At 43.2% G+C, this 19,752-nt stretch overlaps 1 protein-coding gene across 1 annotated transcript; it reads left to right on the top strand.

The window, feature by feature from the left end:
• The first annotated feature begins 124 nt into the window (after positions 1-124).
• Positions 125-19,338, top strand: TAF15 (TATA-box binding protein associated factor 15). The gene is made up of 16 exons (XM_052688727.1): positions 125-266; positions 4,290-4,326; positions 5,080-5,128; positions 5,312-5,402; positions 5,481-5,598; positions 7,896-8,179; positions 9,007-9,121; positions 14,278-14,312; positions 14,933-14,965; positions 15,463-15,572; positions 16,082-16,211; positions 16,863-16,952; positions 18,264-18,348; positions 18,439-18,527; positions 18,644-18,746; positions 18,969-19,338. Exons 1-16 carry the CDS (start codon positions 257-259, stop codon positions 19,006-19,008), a joined length of 1,419 nt encoding a protein of 472 aa, XP_052544687.1. The 5' UTR covers positions 125-256; the 3' UTR covers positions 19,009-19,338.
• The last annotated feature ends 414 nt before the right edge of the window (positions 19,339-19,752 follow it).

The following is a 19,752-nucleotide window of genomic DNA, read 5'->3' as shown; positions in this document are numbered from 1 at the left end:
CTCACGGATCCCAGCGCGGCTCCCCCTGCACCCCCCAGACGTTGGTACCGCCCCCGCCCCGCTCCCCGCTCCCCCCCCGCACCGCCGCGCGAATGGAACGCGCCGCGCTCGCTGATTGGCTGCCAGGCCCCGCAGTCTGCGCGAGCTGCGGGTGCCTCACTGTGCGCGCGGCCGGCGCTGCGCTCGGTCCCGGCTAACTTCGTTGCTCGCTCCCGCCGCTCGCTCCCGTCCAGCAGCGCAACGCCCGGCAGCGGCCATGGCGTCGGGTAGGTGCTCCCGAGGGCGCGGCGCGGGGAGGGGACGGCGGCTTTTCCCGCGTTGAGGCGGCGCGGGCGGGCGCTGGGGGAGGAGGCCGCGTCGGGGGCAGGGAACGGGGCGCCGCCCCCCCCTCTCCGCACGCACCGCCCGCCGCGCGCGCCTCCGCCGGCGAGGAGGGGGAGGGGACCACGCCCCCCTAATGGCGGCCGAGGCCACGCCCTCTCCGCGGAGGCCACGCCCCCTCCCGAGAGACCCCAGTTGCGGGCAGGTTGGGCCACGCCCCTTTTTCCTTTGGAGGCGGGGTCTGTGCGACCACGCCTCCTGGGCAGGGGTCTGCGCTCGGTGTGGGGCCCCGCTCTGGTTTGTACAGCCCACCTCCACGCTGGGATGTGAGCTATCCCCCTTGTATCGTTACCCCCAGCATGGGATGTGATCCCCCAACCCTAAATTGTGCACCCCCTGCATGGGATGTGATCCCCATAACTCCAGATTGTGAACCCCCGGCATGGGATGTGATTGCTCTTGTTTTGGATCTTGCCCCTTCTGAACATGGAATGTGAACCCCCCCTTGAATCATGCACCTCCAGCATAGGATGTGACTTCCTCTCCCTTTGGGTCTTGGCCCTTCCACCCGTGGGATATCCTCTCCTCCCCCTCTCCCCTTTGGATTGTGCACTCCACAGAATGGGATTTGCTCCACCTCTTCTGAGCATCGTGCAGCATGGGGTGCAACCCTCCCCTGGGGCTGTGTCCCCACCTGCATGGGCTGTGCCTTCCTGCCCTCTCCCAGTTTGTGCCCCATAATTGCTGCCCATGCCCCCTAGCTTTCCCTGGGGCTTCTGCCATCAGGCTGTGGTGCCACTTCTTCACCTTGTTGGATGTGAGGTCCCATTTTGATTCCAGCAGCAGAAGCCCTGGCGAGGGAGCATTCCTTTCTGTCTCTCCTGCACAGGTGTGGAATGCCCCTAGCCCTCAGTTATCAGGGTTGACCTGTTGTAGTGTGGTCTGCTGGAATGTGAATATGTGAATGTAAGAGAAAACCAAGCAAGGTGTGCCAGAGGGCTCCTAGTGCAAGGAGCAGTGCTTTGCAATGAGAAGAAAACACATTCAAAGGTACTGCAGTGTGAAATCAGACCACAGATTCTTCTGCCAAATGAATGAAGTTTGGAAGTGAACTAAACACACTTTCTTCCAGACCTCAGGTAGGAACCAACCAAGCACCAGACCTGTCTCCTCGTTACTCTGTGGTGAGATTCTTTTTCTCTTGAGGATGCTGTGCAAGCTGCCACTTCTTTATATGAAATCACCTCATAGAACAACTTCAGTTCTGAGGCATGCATTGCATATTCTTTTTTAAGAGGAATATGGCTCCAGAGCACTACTGTAAGCTGCATCCCACTTCACTCACAGGGAATTTTTCCATTAGCTGTTTCTACATTCAGAAGTCACTGCACATCCAGGACTTTCCAGAGTTAACTCTGTTGTTTCCAAAAACTCACATCCCTGCTGAGCCCACCAAAGGAAATCAATCAGAAGGCTGTAGACTAAGCAGCCCAAGAAGGGATAAGCAGCACAGAGAAAAAATGTATAAATAAAGGAAATTCCTCTGATTTGAGATGTTCGTATTTTACAGGCTCCTTATCTGGTTGCTTTTAGTCTCTTCCCAAATTGTTGTGGCTTGGCGGAAGTTTCTGAGGGAGGGAGAAATGGAGGTCAATTGTAGTTCTTGTGCTTATAGGTAATTACATCCTCGCCCAAGAATTCTTTCTGTAACAACCATTGATATTCTTTTATTTAATTGACAGAATTCACGTTGTTGTGGTGTCACCTGACAGGTGACTGAGCGCCGTGTGATCATTTGCTCACTCCCCCCTTTTCCCCATGGGATGGGGAGAGAATGGAGAACAGCAAAATAGAATTTGTGGATTGAGATAAAGCTATTTACTAAGATAAAGAAAAGGATGATAATTATGACAAATAGATTTAAATGTATATAACAAGTGATATGCAAGCAGTTGTGCCCAGCTGGTCCCCCATCAGCAGAAGAAAGTGAGATGAACTCCCACCCCTTTCAGAACTCCTTCTCCTTGATGTCATGGGATGGAATACACCTTTGGCCAGTTTCAGTCAGCTCTCCCAATTTTTTCCCCTTCTCCCAGCTCTTTGGGCCCTTTGCTTCCAATGGCCGTTGCTCTGTACAGCCCTGCTTAGCAGCAGCTATGAACATTGGTGTGTTATCAGCATCATTTTTCTCCTAAAACCAAAACATAGCATCATAGTAGGAACTCTGAAGAAAACAGTTCCATCCCAGCTGAAACTAAGACAAACCATATGCCAAACTTGTAGCGAAGCAATCATTTTAAAGCGCTGTAGCCTATTAAACAATAAGCTTTGTTATCATTCAAATGGAAATAATGTAAAAGATGTGACCTTTGCCTTGTTAAAAACGGTAAACATTTGCTTTTTATAAAGAAAAAGCAACAAAATATTTGTGTAGGGGTGGAAAATGATGAGAATGTGTCACATCTGGGTGAAAACACTGTGAGATGTGAGATCAGATGTTGCAGCTCTTGTTAGGTTCTGCTGAGCATTGCTCTTGCAGTGTGATGCTTTCTGGTGCCTTGTGGAGATGCTTTGGGTCTGAATAGCTGAGGTGACATCCTGGTCTTGGCTGAGTGCCTGAGTTTAAGTGTAAGTACTGGCAGGAACAGATTTATAGCCAGATGAGGGAGGTGTGACGAGCAGATTTGGAGCGATTTGCTGTGTGTTTGCTGTTCGTTTATAGTTTATGGCATTTGCTCTGCGCTGTAACCCACTCTCAGTTTCAGCTTTTTTTAGTCAGTTCTTGGAGTAGAGGTTATGTACATAGAAACAGATGGAGAAAACAGAAATCGGGGATGAAAGCAGAAATTCTGATAGCTGGTTTCAGGCCACGGTGCTGCGATGTTTGTACAAGTTCTTGGGGTAACTTAGAAGAACTGCAAGGCATTCCGCAGAGGGACGGCACTGCTGAGGCTGTAGGGAGACCAGGGTTTGGGGTTTGGAGCAAGGTGGAAGATAGAAATGTCAAGTGGCAGTGGCAGGAGTTGGGGTGGCGTTGGAAAGGTTTGAAGCTGATGGAGCAAGGTATGCTGTGCTGTGTTTGTGCCTGTAGGAACAGGGCTTTCCCCTCCCTCTTAGCCAGGGAGAGCCATCTTTCTGCAATTAACGAGACATATAACGTGGTGAGCTAAATTAATGTCAAGACAGAACATCCTGTTTAAGCACTGAATTCCAGCTTAGTAGGGTTTCTTAGAGTTAGTAAGCCTTGTTGTAGCACTCATAGCTTTTATAAACTAGATGCTCTGCTTTAATACAAGTCAAACAATTTCAGTGATGCTGTTGATGGTGTAATTTTCCTTTTTTGTTTTGTTTGTTTTCCTTGAAGTTGTATTCTGAAATACCCATCCAATGTAATTGTCCTTCAGGAGTCAATTTCCACGATAACTGATGTTTCCCATTACTGGGAAATAATCTTCATTAAATTTATCTGGGCAGCTTGTATAATGGATTTGTTCTCGCGTGGTTGGAGCCATCAATAAGGGAAATATTGTGCTTCTTCATCCCTGATTTACATCTCCAAGTTCCACTTCCTTGCTTTGTGTGGTACCTTAAAGTGGGGTTCAGTAGCTCCGACCTCCTTAGCTTTGCTGGATTAATTAAGCAGCTGCTTTCTGTTCATTGATGATGGCACTGCACTCGATAGCCATTAGCAAGGGTTGTACAGTCCTGGCTGTTGAGGAGGAATGTGGAAACGTGAAGATGGAACCAGGCACTTCCAAAAGTGAAGCCAGGTGTCCTCCACACGCCGTGCTTGTGTGCGCCTGGCCTCTTGTCTGAGGATGAGGAAGGAGCTGCCTGGTTCTACTGGGAGAGTGGTCCCCCTGTTCACTGCACCTTCCTCCCTCTCCCCACACTTCTGCCTTTGATATCAGGTCGAGAGGAACAAGACACCCATTAGCAATTCTCAATATGACTTCCTTCTTTTCTAGATTCTGGAAGTTACGGTCAGTCTGGAGGCCAGCAGAGGTATGGATGTTTTTCTTTCTTGTTTTTCTTTTTTTTTTTTCCTGTTAGCAAATAAATATGCAAAATAAAAGGCCATTTGGGATTCCCAGCAAGATTCTGCGATCTTTGCTTCAACACTGCATAGTGTTGATACGTTCTGCACCCTACAGTTGCAGGAAGCCATGGAGCCATGGGCCTTCATTAAGAAGTCTTTAAAACTAGGACAAAAAGCTGATATTCACCCAGGGAAGACAATAAGGGGATGTAATCTGAAATGTCACAAATATAGAGATACGTTTTTCATAAGACTGCCTTAAGCTGTTCCCTGAAATGTTAATCAAAGTTCATAGACACGCAGGTGATGGCCGTAGAACTGTTTGGTTTTCCCAGAACAGGGATTTTTTAAAAAGGCAAAAAAACCACAGAAATCTGTTAATAGTTTTATGATTTAAAAACTGTATGTTTGGGGTACGTGGTGTACTTTAATCAGCAAAATGAAGTTGTAAAATCCATGGATAGCACTGCATTTATCTGAGTTTCTTGGTAGTTTATCAAACAGCAATGAGCCCACGTGCTTTAAATTCACACTTGAAACAGAGCAGACGTTAAAATAAGCTCTTATGGCTCTGCCATCTGACCATGGTAACCATTCGTTTATTGACGTGTTTCTAACATGCCTACAACTGGAGGGTTTTCACAACAGCACCCAAAATGCTTTCCAGCCCACATGGACGGCGCTATAAATATTTTCTAACTGCATTTTTTCTCTTACAGCTATTCATCCTATGGCAACCAGGGCAATCAGAGTTATGGACAAACACAGGTAAGCTTAAAAAACGCGTTTCTAAGTTGGTGTAAAAAGATTCTTCCTGGGTTGTGCTGTCTGGGCTGGGCAGGAATCTCTTCTCAGCTGTCCTTGGTGTTTGCAGTTGTGTCTGGCAGAGGAAAGCTGTGCTTCCCTGCTGTGGGGTTTACGCTTCATTTAAACGTGTGCTCCAAATTACAGGGATATTCTGGTTATGGGCAGAGTGGAGACAATTCCTCCTACGGACAGAGCTATGGAAACTATCATGGGAGCTATGGACAAAATCAAACAGGTTTGGGTGTCTTGTCACGTTCATTGGCAGTAACTAAAAGGTGAATGTTTACTAAAAGATTTCTTCCTCAATTTCAAGGTTATGGACAAGATTCCCATGGCTATGATGACGAGTCCAGTTATGATAATCAGAATCAGAGCTCATACAACCAGCAGTCCTACAGCAACCAGGGGCAGCAGAAAGGGTCGTCTAGAGGGTAAGAAAGCTGAGATTACATTGCCTGTTTAAAGTCTGTCTGGTAGTCGTGTATTCTTAACTAGAACTATAACAAGTTTTGTGCTATAGTTGTTAAAATAAAAAACAAGAAAACAAATGACAAACATCTAATAATTCACAGCTTTAAGACCTTTTCAATGCCTCAAAGAATAGCAAGTAGGGAAAGCATATTTCTTTAGATAAGAAGGATGAGTGTAGTTGTCCTGAAGCCACAGTATAGGGGAAGAGAAATTGTAGAAAGTCTTTGGATAGTGACCTCAATAAATAACGGATTTGGTAGAGAGTGTTTTGATTAAGAAAAAGTTGGGTCAGTTATCTGTCTATTCATGTTTGTTTGTTTGTTTTTTACATGAAGTTACAGTAACCTTACAGTTCTTAGATTTGCAGATGTCTTCTATGGCTTGGAATGTCTTTTCTTGCTGGAAAGAAGAGGAAAGGATTCAGAAATACCATTTAAGAGATATCTATTTTTCCAACCAAATTGGATTCTCAAAACATGCTTTTATATTCTCTTCAATCAATTTAAATATCTATATGCACTCTGCAGTCATAGATTCAGTGCTTCACACTGTCATAAATGTATGTCATTTGTTAGATGTAGTTGTACTCAGTTGCAGGAGGGTTAATAATACAACTTTGAAAGTATTCTTTCAGCCCAACCCCGTAAGAACTTGAAAAGCAGCTTGGTGCTAAAATACTTTATTGTCTTATTTGCAAACTCTGTGCATTTACTCCAAGGTTACTTCTTACAGCCAGTCTTTAACGAGAGTCATGTTATCTGTTAAAAATGCACTGTACATAATAAGCCTCATTCTTGTGTTCAGAGTCCAAGAATTCTGACTTTGTTTTGCAAGCTTGTAAAACTATTTAGGCTTCAGCAAACCTGTACTTGGTTTCTGTTTTTGTAGTTATTATTGCAAAACATCTTAATGTAGACAAGTAAGGTTTGAAGCTGTCTGAACTTCAGGTGCTGTCACTCAGAGTGTCACTGAAAGGAAGGCAGGTACATGGTTCAGTTTTCGTTGTCTGTACGGTTGTAACAAATAAGGAGAAACTGGGATATTAAAAATGATGATAATTCTGGGGTGGATGATGACATAATGAAGTACTTAGTTGGATGGGATAGTTTGAGATTGATGGGCAGATGTTTTGAAAATCTAGTGGAAACTTCTTGTAGAAGTTTCTGTTTCCTGTGGATTTGGTTTGTTTGCTTTTTGGGGAGTAAGTAAGATTGAGAAGGACTGGAGAGTGGCAAATATAGTGCCTCATCTTTTGAAAAAGGGTGTGAGAAGTATGAGGAAGAGAAGAAAGGGTGACAAAGTGATTAATCTTAATTACTCAAAAGACAATGCATTTAAGCCACAACTAAGTACCTAGGGGGAAGACAAAAGGATGAGTAACAGTCAGTGTTTCCTGGATGCAATTTATTTCTCATAAATGTACGTAATTTCTTGCTATGACAGGTAACCCCACTGGAACAATAGTTCTCTTGCATACCTACTTTTTTGAAATGCTTTTGCTTCTACCTTGTGTGAATTAGTAAGTAGCCTTGGGTTATATGGTAGAGGTGAAGTTTCATTGTGGTTGTTATAGATCTGATTAAATGATGGAGTTGGAGAAGAGTAATGGATGATTCCTGCTCAGAATGTAGGGACAGTTATAATATCAAAGAGATGATGATCCTGATCAAAGTCAGTGAGGTACTATAGGTAGACGACATTTGAGTGGGAAGGATTACAGGAATGTTTGAGGACATCACAAGAGTTGGAAAAGTGCTTGGCAAAATGGCAGAACATCCAGAAATACGCAGGGTGCAGTTCAGTGAGTGCAAAGCTTTGGGGTTTTGTGTGTGCTGGAAATATCAGCTGCACAATTCAGCATGAGCAGGGAGTATCTTCTCACTGTGTTGTACAGAGATGGATTTGGCATTTAGTGGTCGTGGGTTAAGTATCAGCTATTGTCATGCTACTGGGGAGAAAGCAAGCCTTATTCTGAGATATGTAAGGGGAGCACTGCTGATAATTACTCTTTGGGAGGAAGTTGAGGATGTCTTGGAGGTGATGGCAATGTACATTTTTCTGCCTCGGTTTTCTTTAAAGACAGATATATCCCAGCAGAGACTAGATGGGACACACAGTGTTTTCATATCAGTATAACAGTAATGACTGGGAGGTGACTGTGACCAGGGAATTTCAGCAATGTCATGTATTTTCCTCAATTATTTGCTCTCTATTCTGTGAACGTGTAGCTATTAATACAAATTCTGTTTATTTTAAGTGGAAGAGGCTCTTATGAACAAAAGTCAAACTATGGTCAGCACCAAAGTTCTTATGACCAGCAGTCAAGCTATGGACAAAACCAAGACTCTTATGACCAGCAGTCAAGCTCATATGACCAGCAGTCGGGCTATGGCCACCAGGGCTCATATGACCAGCAGTCGGGCTATGGCCACCAGAGCTCATATGACCAAAAGTCAGGCTATAACCAGCACCAAAGCTCATATGGCCATTCTCAGCAATCCTACCAGTCTCAGAAGGGAAGCTATAGCCACAACAGCCAAGGTAAAATTAACAGATTGAATTAAGCATTGGTTAGTAACATTGAACGGAAGCAGTGTGAAATAGATGGATTTCCTTCCACGGACGGTTGATTTGATGAATGCTTAAAGCTCTTCTTCCATGTTGATATTAAGGGGGAATGTTTTACATGTTAAGACTTCCAGTGCATTACGCAGGAATGAAAAAATGGGGCCCTCAAATTGTTGTGGTTGTACCTGTTGGGAGACAGCCTTGCAGAGTTTGGGACCACTGAGTCCTACGAGGTCTGGATGGGATTTTCTTCCAAGCTGTTTTGCACCTTTTTTCCTGTATGAAAGTCTGGATGAGTCATGAGGAACTTTTGTACTTTGCATTCCAACTTCATGCTGCGTCTGTAAATTTTGAGGTAGATGGAAATGAGGAGTTTGAGACAGACCATTTTCTGCAAAATCTTGGCTCAAGCAGCAGGGCCCACACTCGTTATCCTTGCTCTGTCTTCTGTGATTTCTTTTGCAAAATGAGAAGGCTGTGTGGGAAGGAGAATGAAAAGTGTATCTTAGATGATATGCCATTAATGTTAGAGAAATGTAGTGTTGATTTTAAAATTGAAGTACAGAGTGCTTACTTTCCAAGATACCACACAGCACTGGAGGCTGAGGGAGATAAGAGGAGCAAAATCAAACTTTGCTCTGCTATTTCCTGGAGTAGATAATGGAAGCGGGATATTTAGGAGTTGCCATTCATGTCTGGAAAGCAGACTTGAAGAGAAAGAAAATGTGGAGCGGGAATTTTCACGGCACCCCAGTTTGAACTGCAGTTTGCTCATCTTTTGTCTGTTTTGTTTCCTTCAGATGATCGTCGGGAAAAGAGCAGGTATGGAGAAGATAATAGAGGATATGGCGGGTCACAGGGAGGAGGTAGAGGGGGATATGACATGGATGGAAGAGGTCATATGTCTGGATATAGGTAAGTGATCTCATTCCAGTGCCTGCAGTTCTTTCCCCTTTGGCCTTATTATTCAGCTGCTTTAAAATTTCTTTATCGTTTCCCTATAGATTTCAGATTTCAAAAAGGGAAAGGTAGTTGGTTTCTAAAATCCCTTCTGCACTGCAAAGAGATGCATTTTGCTCGGGTAAAGTTTACACGTTCAGACAGATTGAGACTGAAGTGTTTGATTGTTATGACACATAGCTGCATCTTATTTACATTAGCTGCACTGAAAGAACTGCCAGAACCCATCACTTGAAATAAGATACTTAAAACCTGTGAAAATCCTTGCTGAATGAGAAAACCAACAGCCAAGGTCTGAGACGGTTCTATAAATTTCACAGCTAAGGTAGCTAAGCCTTTGGCAAGGAAGTATTGTGACTTTGATGACAAATCATTATATTAGAGTTGGCTAATTATCTTTCAGCTTCCTAAATATAGTTTTAATCAAAAGTTTAACTTTTTTTTTTTTTTTTTGCAGTTTTAAACTTCCATTGAAATAGTTTTTATTATTGGTTTAGCTGTCAGTCTAAATCCATTTGCTTTAGGTAAATTCTAAATACCCACAGAGAAGGTAGCTTTCCATTGCCTTTGACCTTGTTTCTGTCAAGAAAATATATGCACATGCTTAATTTTGTGCTTGTGGATGATTTCATTCATGGGTCTGAGAGACTGGGACCTTTGCTTTAGATCTCATTGAATTAGGCCAAATAGCATTGCTGTTTCTTACTGAACAGTCACGAGTGGCTGTGTTTTATGTACCTTCTTGATGGTTGGGGTATTTGGAACGCTTGCTGTTGCAGAGTAAGAATAGAGAGGCTTCCAGTGAGCTTGGAAGCATTGCTTGCCAACATCACTTACCCTTAAATAGTCTGCAGAATTCTGGGTTATTGCATAAACTCCACATAAAGAACTTCAGTAATGCACTGCTGTTCATTTGAGCTGATAAAGTTCAAAGAAAGAAATTCAACAACGTGGTAAGACTTGGTTATTTTTTGAAGTATCTCTTTTTAAGCCATATTTAAAGTTTTCCTGATTCCGAGGTGGTCCCAGGTTATATTTTATGGCTGTTTTGATATAGATGGACCTCTCCTAATCAGTCATGGTAACACAGCTAGGAACATCGTAGTTGTTTCTTAATATTAAAATGTGCTGGGTTTTTATATAACATGAACATAACCAGCTAAATAATGTCTGAGTTCATCCATAGCTGAAAGTGAACTTTTTAAAAACCTACTCTTATATGTAAATGAGGGCTTTTCATACTCCTTTGATATAATCTGTTTAAAATCAAATCAAATAATTACTTGAGCCCTTTCCAATGTGGGAAATGAATGTGAGCTTCAAAAAACACTCGTTTGGTACACTTCATCACTTTGAAACAAACTCCTGTCTTTGTGAGATAAGAGCAATGGATGTCAGTGAAGATGAAGCCCCATGCCATGGTTTTCCAAACTGTAAGAAAAATTTTCTGTGCGCATCCATGTGGACAATGATACATCACTGCATTTCAGAGCCCAAAAAGGGGAAAGAATGAAGGGAGGGGGAAATTGTGTTGAGGTGGGAAGGCGTTAGGATGTGTGTTGTGAAGTCTGCCTGCTTCCGTTCAGTGATGCAGACTGAAATGCCTTTTGCAGTGAAGATTCTTCTGAAACTGCAGTGCCATAAATACTCCCTCAGTCTTTCTGCCTAATTATAGCTGGGGATTCTCCTTCTGACACGTTTTAGCAAAGCCACGTGCTTGTTGGAAAAGCATAAAAGGTCAAATGAAATAGCAAGCCATATGATCAGTGGGGGGAAAGAAGTTCAGGTAAGAAGCCATGTTTAATCCTGTTGAAATGTGGGGTGTCAGGGTAGTTTTTGGTTTTGTTTCCTTGGGTTTCTATATTTTACCTAAAAGCAGCTTGTGTAGGAGCATCGTGTCCATCTCCTACAACTGGGTAATACTTCAAGTTTTTCCTCTGATCACGTTTTAATGCTTAAATTCCAGAGCCATCAGGAAATACCAATCTAACAATCTTGTCTGCAGACATATTTGTACTGCTGTAATAATGCAGGCTATAATGATTAGAAAATGATGTGTAAAGGAGTTTTAGCAGCATCTAGTTCTTGTTTCATGACACCGTGAGGAAAAACATATCGTTACTAATTTGGGATGGTAGCAAATAAATCCCTTTTGGGTTAGATGTTAATAAAAAAAACCCTTCCATCTTTCCTGGCAGTGCAAAGCAGGGAGATCTCATTGCAGCTTGTTGTTCATCAGTCAGCACTGCCCAGTGCTTGGTGTTCTTACAGCTGCTTTGCCTCATCTGTTCCGTGGTGGTGGGTGATGAAGGCTCCTGCTCAGTGTCCTTGCTGACACGGTGCTGTCCTGTACAGTGATAATAGTGTTTTCGACTGCAGTCTTATTTTCTAGCAGGATTATTGCTGGCCCCATGACCTGTTACCTGCATGCAGGGCATCCTGCAGCAGTCTGGCAGTGCAGAAGGTAATTCTGGAGTATTTGGGGTAAAACCAAATTAGCATTGGGAAATTCTGAGAGCTTTGATTTCCACGAGTGTCCTTTATAAAGTGTTCTAAAACATAAATGGTGACATTCAGGTATGAATCATTATTCTGAAAACTAGGATGATGCAAATATGTACTGTAGAGAATGTTCATTTTTCTTTTGTGCTTGTGCAGAGCTGTACAGCACAGAGTTGTACAGTGCTACATTACTGATAATCAATAAATGATATTTTGGCTAATAGCAGAGCCTTTTTTTTAACCTGTAGTAGTAATAGAGGCTCATCTTCGAGCTCCTGTGGCCAGAGAGCAGGTACAGCAGGTCTTGAGAATGAAGAATTTCACTCACTTGAGTGGCCATACCCACACTGCCCCTCTTTTTTAGACTCTGCACTGAATGGGAGAAGCTCTGCCTGTGCTCATGCACTGTGTTGGTGAAATTAAACAGGTGCAGGGTAGAACTCTGTTCAGCATAGATTTTTTTTCTCTTGGAGATTGAAAGTTGCTGCACTATAAGCAAAAAGTTAATTACACAACTGAATTGCTGTGCTAGTTAGTGTGAGTAGGAATTGGCTTGTTGGGATATCAGGAAACTACAGCGTGATGCGGATGGTTCTTGGAACAGAGTGGTTTGTGTTCAGATTAATATTTGCCTTGTAATGTATATGCCTGAGCTTAGCTTTATGTGGAATTTGGAGAAACATGAGCAGAGTCAGTAAATATGGGCAGCAGAAAAGCCATCAGTGACATCATGGGTGCAGCAGGCATTTACCTCGTGTGTGGAAAAACGCATTCTTACGTGTAACTCCCACTCTGTTGATGAGACACAGGTGCGTGCTGGGGGCTGAAATTGGGTTCCTGAATTTAGTTTCACTTCTGCCAATATCTTAGCATGTTTTGAGTGTATTTCTTGTCTGCATGGCATTGTGCTCTCCATGTAACTGAGCCTATAATGTGAAGGGATTCCCAGCTGAAGCAAACAGTGCTCGGAGGAACCTCATTCCCACTCGAGCAGGCGATGTCTAAATGTGACCCAGTGCAGAAGGAGAGGACAATGCGTTTTTGCTAGCAGTGAGTTTGATCACTGTGCAGATGTAATGTGTGCTTTCTGGCTGCTTGCAGTTTAGTCTCAGTCTCTTTTATTTTGTTATGTATGTTGGTGGCATTGCTGAATCTTGGCAACCTGTTGGTGACCTTAATGTAGGATGGTCACACCTCAAACTGCATCTGGCCACGCATCTCTTTGGTCTGTGTGCAAGGCTGAGGAAGCAATAGACTGAAATGCTAAAATGAAATATTCCACGTGTTCTCTGATGTCAGTTTGGGAGCTAGCTCAGTTGCTTTCCGGTCTCAGTGAGGGGTAAATGTGAGACTGGAAGTAGCTCCTCACAGCCAGCTCCCATGTTTAACTCCTGAACACCTTGGGTAGCTCTGCCTGCCAGTCCCAGGCGTGTAACACACTGCAGCTTTTTAAACTGGGGACTTATAAATGGGGGAAAATGAGGGGAAGCATTCATCTGTCATCAAAGGTATCTGCCACTGAACAGATGGGGGTGTGGTTTGGGTCAGGCAGGTGGGACTAAGCAGAAGATAATGGGCACATAAAGCATATGTGGGCAAAAGCACACAGACATCAGTTAACAGTGACTGGGGAGTTCTGAATTGCCCTAACGCTCAGCCCAAGGTGCAGAGTTAGTGCATGACAAAGCTAGGTGTCTTCCAGTGCTTTTTGTGTACCCAGCTCCATCACTTCTCAGAATCACAGTGCACACCTTTTTCCCCTGACATCTCAAGTGAAGTCCTCATGTCTGATATTGGCTGTACTGGGCGTGGACTTATTTTCTGCATGGGTTTAGATTGTTGGATTAGTATTAAGATCCTGCATCTCCAGTTCCTACAAGCACGGACACATTTTAAAAACTCTGTTCCAGATCTCCCTTCTAACCTTTGAACATTGCTGTGTGTCATCTTTTAAAGTGGTCTGCGTTTTGTGCCACAGGTTTCAGAATGGATGAACGAAAAGTTGCCAGGCTCTGCTTTTGAAGCTCACATGCACACACCCTCTGTAGTGCCAAGGTCTAGCAGTGCAGCAGCTCCCTGCTCAGCCTTCTCAGGCTGCTACTGCTGTTTGCCCCCAGTGCAGAATCATCAAACAGCTTAGGCTGGAGGGGACCTTAAATATATATAAAAATATAAATGCATAACAACAGGTTAATCGCCTTTAGCTCTTCTTATTCATAGGAAAGTACTGAAGTACCAATTATTCCAAAGCAGCAATTACATCTGCAATTAAACCCCATTAACCTTCATGAAAATAACGGTTCTGTTTTAAAACCCGGTTTGTAACAGCAGTCATTTTGGCTTGTGGGATGGGAGGAAGGATTGAAACAAAGCTGTGTCTGTGGGCTACTTTTAAATGACTGCTTAGGATTCCTCTTCTCCAGTGCGTCACCCTGGAAGGTGATTCACTTTCATGTGTTAAAGTCTTTGAACGTGAATGGTCAGAGAGCAGAACGTAGAGATGGTGCTGTAGCTGCTAGACAGTAACTCTCATGAACTGTAGATGGAGCCTTGGGCTCAGCACGTAGAGACTTAAGGAAGAAATCATTTCTTCAATTTTTCCTCTGCAGTGGTGGTGACCGTGGTGGCTTCAAAAATTATGGTGGTAAGTGCCGAGTATCCAAAAATGTTTCAGTGGAAATTCTTTATAAATCTAAAAGCCACCAATCTCTTGTTACTGTCTCGTAGAAGCATTGTAGTGTTTTGGTGAGGCTGGTGTGTTGGTCAGTTTTAATAGCCAACCATTTGGCAGTAAGCTAGATTTCTGCTTTGTCAAATTGCATGAAAGAATTTGTGGAGACAGTGATGTTCGCTAGATTTTTATTTTTCTATATTATTTTTTTTTAAATTATTTTTGTTTCTTACAAATACTTCTAGAAAGGTACCAGAAGGGAAAAAACAGCTCAGTAAAGTGCTTGGTGATCTGACAACCAGCATTTGCAAGCTAACACCAGCATAGCATCAGTGTGGCAACTGCCACACACTGCAAGTTAAAGAGCACAGTAACATCCAGACGCCTTCTGTTGAACGTTTTAATGTAAAGGCCTGTAAACCTCTGGTTAATGCTTTAGATCTTAGATGCATTGCACACATGCTTTAAATATTTTCTTGTCTCTAAAAATAAAAATAAATAAATTAAAAAAAGTTACTTGAAAATGTTTTGCTAAATATAGTCTTTCTCTTTTTTTATTTTTTTTTTCTTCTTTTTTTGAACCTCTTTCATAGGTCAGAGAGATTATGGGCAGAGATCAGACGCTGGTAAGAAAACAAGCAGTGGGTGGGAGTGGATTTTGCTCATAGGTCATTGCTTTTAAAAAGTATGTCTGCAAACATGGATGTGGCTGCAGTTCCCATGGCTCAAAGGTGACTTAGCTGCAGCTTGTCTTCATTGAGGGAAACGTCTTCTCCTTTAGAGCATGTGAATTTTGGGGTGGATTTTTGTTGCCCCAAATAAGAACTTGCAGATGAGGCATGAATCAGGTTGAGCCGAGCGACTGATCTTGCTGCTGTAAATTTGTGTCATTTAAAACATGCATTTTTTGGGAGGGTGTGATGTCTGGCTGCATGGCAAACAGCTGGGCCTGCACTGCTGCAGTTGGCAGCATTGACTTCAGTATCGTGCTCTCATCTTTTGTCTCACACAAGTTATCCTTGGGCTATGAGTGTCTGCTACTGGGAAAAGTGGACTTCAGCTCCACTTATTTCTTTTGTTGCTACCATGAAGATGTATGGTAACTGTAGCTTATTTTTAATAGATTCAGAGTCTGACAACTCTGACAACAACACCATCTTTGTGCAAGGACTTGGAGAGGATGTTTCAACAGATCAAGTGGCAGACTACTTCAAACAAATAGGCATTATAAAGGTATGTGAAGTGAGAAATCTCTAGTAGGGAGGAAGAGGACGTGCAGTTGTGATGGATGTTGTCTGAGGCAGCTGCTTGCTGTGGCTCCCCAGAAGTTAGAGATAATAGTTCTGTCTGGGTAGTGACAGCTTATTTGAAAATCAGCCAGCTTGGTGGTGACATTCAAGTTGCTCTGTGTCTCTTTCAGTTTTTTAAACTCTTGTCACTAACTCCATATCTGTTATACCATCTTGATGTTTCAGCAAGTATGCTTCTGTGTTCCTATGGCTGTTACTTCTGCTTCTGCAGTTCTGAATTAGGGCCTCCTGCTCTTAACATCAGTGTTTGTGAAAACCAGGCCCCTCATCACTTCCTGGAGAGCAGCCATTAAGTGTCTTTCCATCACAAGCACCTTTCTGCAAGCTAGCTCAAAGAGCTGTCAGTTTTTTTACTGACACTTCTCTGCTACAGCTTATGCTCTGACTCTACCAGTATTTGTCCTTTGCTAAGTACACAACCTCTCTTTCCAGACCAACAAAAAGACTGGCAAGCCTATGATAAATCTGTACACAGATAAGGATACTGGCAAACCAAAAGGAGAAGCAACGGTATCTTTTGATGACCCTCCTTCTGCCAAAGCAGCCATTGACTGGTTTGATGGTGCGTGAGATTAATTACCTCTTCTTTTGTTCTTAGTGTTGTGGGTGGCACTTTCAGGTTTTGGCAAGGGCGATGGCAACGTTGTGCCAACTGCTTTGCACGTATGTTGTGGAGAATTACAGTGCATATTGTTTTTAAACCATGGGCTCAACAGTGGAAAAGAGCAGATCCCAGCAATGCACTGATTTAAAGTTCAGTTTCTGGACTTGAATTGTAGTATGTGGAGGTCTTTCATGGCACACTATTTTGCTGATAAAATCAGATTTTACTTTTGTTTCGGAGGGTAAAGCAAATATAACTATATTAGGTGCCCATATAGCCCTGCTTGCTATCTGGTAAACCTTGCATCCATGAAGAACAGAGACCTTGTATTTAAAATGTCATGTCTTCCCTTACTTGGCAGTGTTTCATTTTTGCACTGGCTCTTGCATTGTACAAAAGCCTTATCTTCTGGTTTACATAAAAATTATTAGGAAAGAGTTTGTCATCTCACATTTTGAACAGAGCATTCTGAACTAAGGCATTCACTCCATGCTGCCTGCTGCTTAAAGGCTTTTTAGTCAGCCTGCATTTGCACATCACTTCTGTTCTCTTGAACTTGCTGCTGTGTTGTTGGGAGCTCTATTAATTTTTCTCTCTGTTTTAACACAGGAAAAGAATTCAATGGCAATGTTATCAAAGTTTCTTTTGCAACTAGAAGACCTGAATTCATGAGAGGAGGTGGAGGTGGTGGACGTCGAGGTGGGACTCAAATCTGTAAAATCCTTTGTTGTGTGTAGTGAGGTGCTTTTTACTGCCAGTATTTATGAAGAGAATTGACTTTGTAGCAGTGATTTCTCAAAGCGTTTGAGCCTTTGGAATTCTGGCAGTAAGTAAGAAGTATTGAACCAACTTAAGTAAAACTGAGACCTGTAAGCTTTTATGCACTGCACAGAACTTGTGCTTTCCTTTTCAACTGGAAAATCTCCATTGTGTCTCACTATTCCTTACAAAGAAATGATGATGACTTTGAGGATCTGCAGGTTCCACACAGACAGATGTGGCTTTTAACTGCAAAGGCTTCAGATACTCTGATGTTTCCAGATAGTATTAAGCAAGGGAAGTTATTCATCTGCTGCTGACTTAGAGAAGCTTTAATTAAACAGATGTTAATTTCCCTGGCTCTCTGTATAACACAGTTTTGTCAGTAGCCTACTGGACATAAATTGCCATTTGACTAGGAGCATGTTTTGTTTAGTGGCTGCCAACAAATTTGCATTCTTAAATTTTGAACCTGATGAAAAATGCTCAGTTGGGAAAAAAGTTCTTGGTCTTTTTGATGCAGCACGAGCTGTGTTGTCCCTGTGGCTGTGTTGTCCCTGTGGCTGTGTTGTCCCTGTGGCTGTGTTGTCCCTGTGGCTGTGTCAGATGCTGGCATTAATCCACACAGGGACTTTGTTCTGTGACTGAGTCAGGCCCTATAGGTGATACAATCATACACTGTTACATTTTTATGGAAATTCATTAATGCACACAGTGGTTTATATAATCACCATTGGCCACTCAAGGTAATCAGGTTTCCTTTTATTGCTGAAAGAGAATTTATAATAAATATGTGTTGGGGCAAATTCTTCTAGCCAAAACACACTATTCTTGCTTTTTTGTCCATCTCCCCTAAGTTCTAAATCTGTCCATGTGAGCACGTGTACTTCAGCTCTGCACATACATTAACCTGTGCTGAGATTTGGTAGTGACTGAAGTTTCTGTTGCCATTTTGCTCAAATCTTCAGTTATCTTGTATTTGGTAGTAAATGCAGCATCAGAAAAGTAATTCTTGAAGGCTGAATGTTAGAGGGTGCAGTTGTTTGCCTGCTGCTCTTCCTTCACAGTTCCTACTGTCCCTTTCCTAGTGATTAATATCAATACAGAGATTGCCTACCTACTCTTTCTTCCACGTGGAAGGTCTGTCTGTCCCTTGATTTTTGAAGCCAGTGGCAGTCCTTAATAAATGCTTCTCATGTATCAATCTTAGACACTTCTCCTCCTTTATTCTGATTATAATTTTGTCTACAGGTTCACGAGGTGGATATGGAAGAGGTGGGGGCTTCCAGGGTAGAAGTGGGGAACCCAAAAATGGTGATTGGGTTTGTCCTAACCCGTAAGTGTCATTCTGATCGGGCAGTGGTGTTTCACGTGAGCCCTCTGAGTTTCTTAGCAGCTAAGTCTGGGAAATCCTTGTCCTTCCCAGGTCCTGTGGTAACATGAACTTCGCTCGCAGGAACTCCTGCAACCAATGTGGTGAGCCCAGACCGGAGGATTCACGTCCATCAGGAGGAGGTGTGTAAAAAGATCCCTGCGAGCTGCTGCCTCTCCTCTGAGGTGTAAGAGCTGTTCATGACGTGCTCAGCTTTCTGAAGGACCTGACGGATGTGTCGCTGTGCATCTTCCTCCAGATTTCCGTGGCAGAGGTGGATATGGAGGAGAAAGGGGGTATCGAGGGCGTGGTGGCAGAGGTGGTGATCGAGGAGGAGGCTATGGGGGTAAAATGGGAGGAAGGTAAGCAGTCTCTTCACCCCTGCTTAGTTGTGCAATGCCGACTAGAGATAAGAGCTTCAGAAGTGAGTAAGTCAGTTTGCCTACTGGGTGTGTTTGGGAGCACTGTTGGTTAAAGGTGTCCATAAGCAGAAGAGACACAGAAGTAGCTGTAGAGCTGCCTGACTGAGAGGACTATTTTGATGCACTTCAGAGATTCCTGGTGACTTTTTCTTTCCCTTTCAGGAACGATTTCAGAAACGATCAACGTAACAGACCATACTGAAGACCACTGTGAATGTTTTGTTTGTCTTCTTGACCCGTTGGATAGTGAAATTGCCAGAGTTTTGCCTGCCGCTTCACCCATGGCCTCTTCAGATAGTTGAACTGAGTGAAACTAGATTTTTATTTTGGTGGGAGGGACTGGGGCAGTTTGGGAGGATTTTTTTTATGCGAGACATGGAAATTTAATCCTAATTTCAACTTTCTCCTCTTTTCTTCCCTTCCATACCTCTTCAACAGGCCCTAAGAAGGAAAAGGATAAACTGTAAAATATTGCCAAAATACAAAGTGTTTTGTAATACAACAATAAATGCTGATTGTTTTATTTGTGAGATCTTACGTTTCCCAGTGCCTTCAGTTGTATGTCCTCCTTCACACACTCCCTGTCTTCCAGTGGTGGGACCTAATTAGGATCTTGTTTTTAATGAAGTGTCATTAACGAAGTGCTGCTTTCGCTTGAAAACCTGCAGTTAAGTCAGTCGCACGCTTGTTTGCTTTACACCCTTTGTCCCAGATTTACAGACCTGTGCCCTGCTCTGTTCCCATTTTGCCCTGAGACTGAAGTCCTGCTCTGCTTGAGCTGTGATGCCTGCTGTGGTGTGCCCTGCAGCTTTCCCGAGGAGCAGGCAGATGGCAGTGTGCTCTCGTGCCTCCAGGAGCTCGTCACATCCAAGCAACAGCTCCAAAAACAAGGTGGAACAGCTTCAAAAAACAAACAGAAAAGGTAACTTGCTGTGGATCACTCTAC

This window comes from Tympanuchus pallidicinctus, unplaced genomic scaffold, assembly GCF_026119805.1.
Source record: "Tympanuchus pallidicinctus isolate F22 unplaced genomic scaffold, pur_lepc_1.0 scaffold24, whole genome shotgun sequence".
Taxonomy (NCBI): domain Eukaryota; kingdom Metazoa; phylum Chordata; class Aves; order Galliformes; family Phasianidae; genus Tympanuchus; species Tympanuchus pallidicinctus.
This window is presented reverse-complemented; position numbering and strand designations above follow the sequence as displayed.

What these genes read in the sequence shown, in the direction of transcription:
- TAF15 (XM_052688727.1), top strand. An exon ending in AGAGTTATGGACAAACACAG is followed by an intron (nt 5,129 to 5,311) that starts GTAAGCTTAAAA and finishes TCCAAATTACAG; the next exon opens with GGATATTCTGGTTATGGGCA. An exon ending in TTCACGTCCATCAGGAGGAG is followed by an intron (nt 18,528 to 18,643) that starts GTGTGTAAAAAG and finishes ATCTTCCTCCAG; the next exon opens with ATTTCCGTGGCAGAGGTGGA.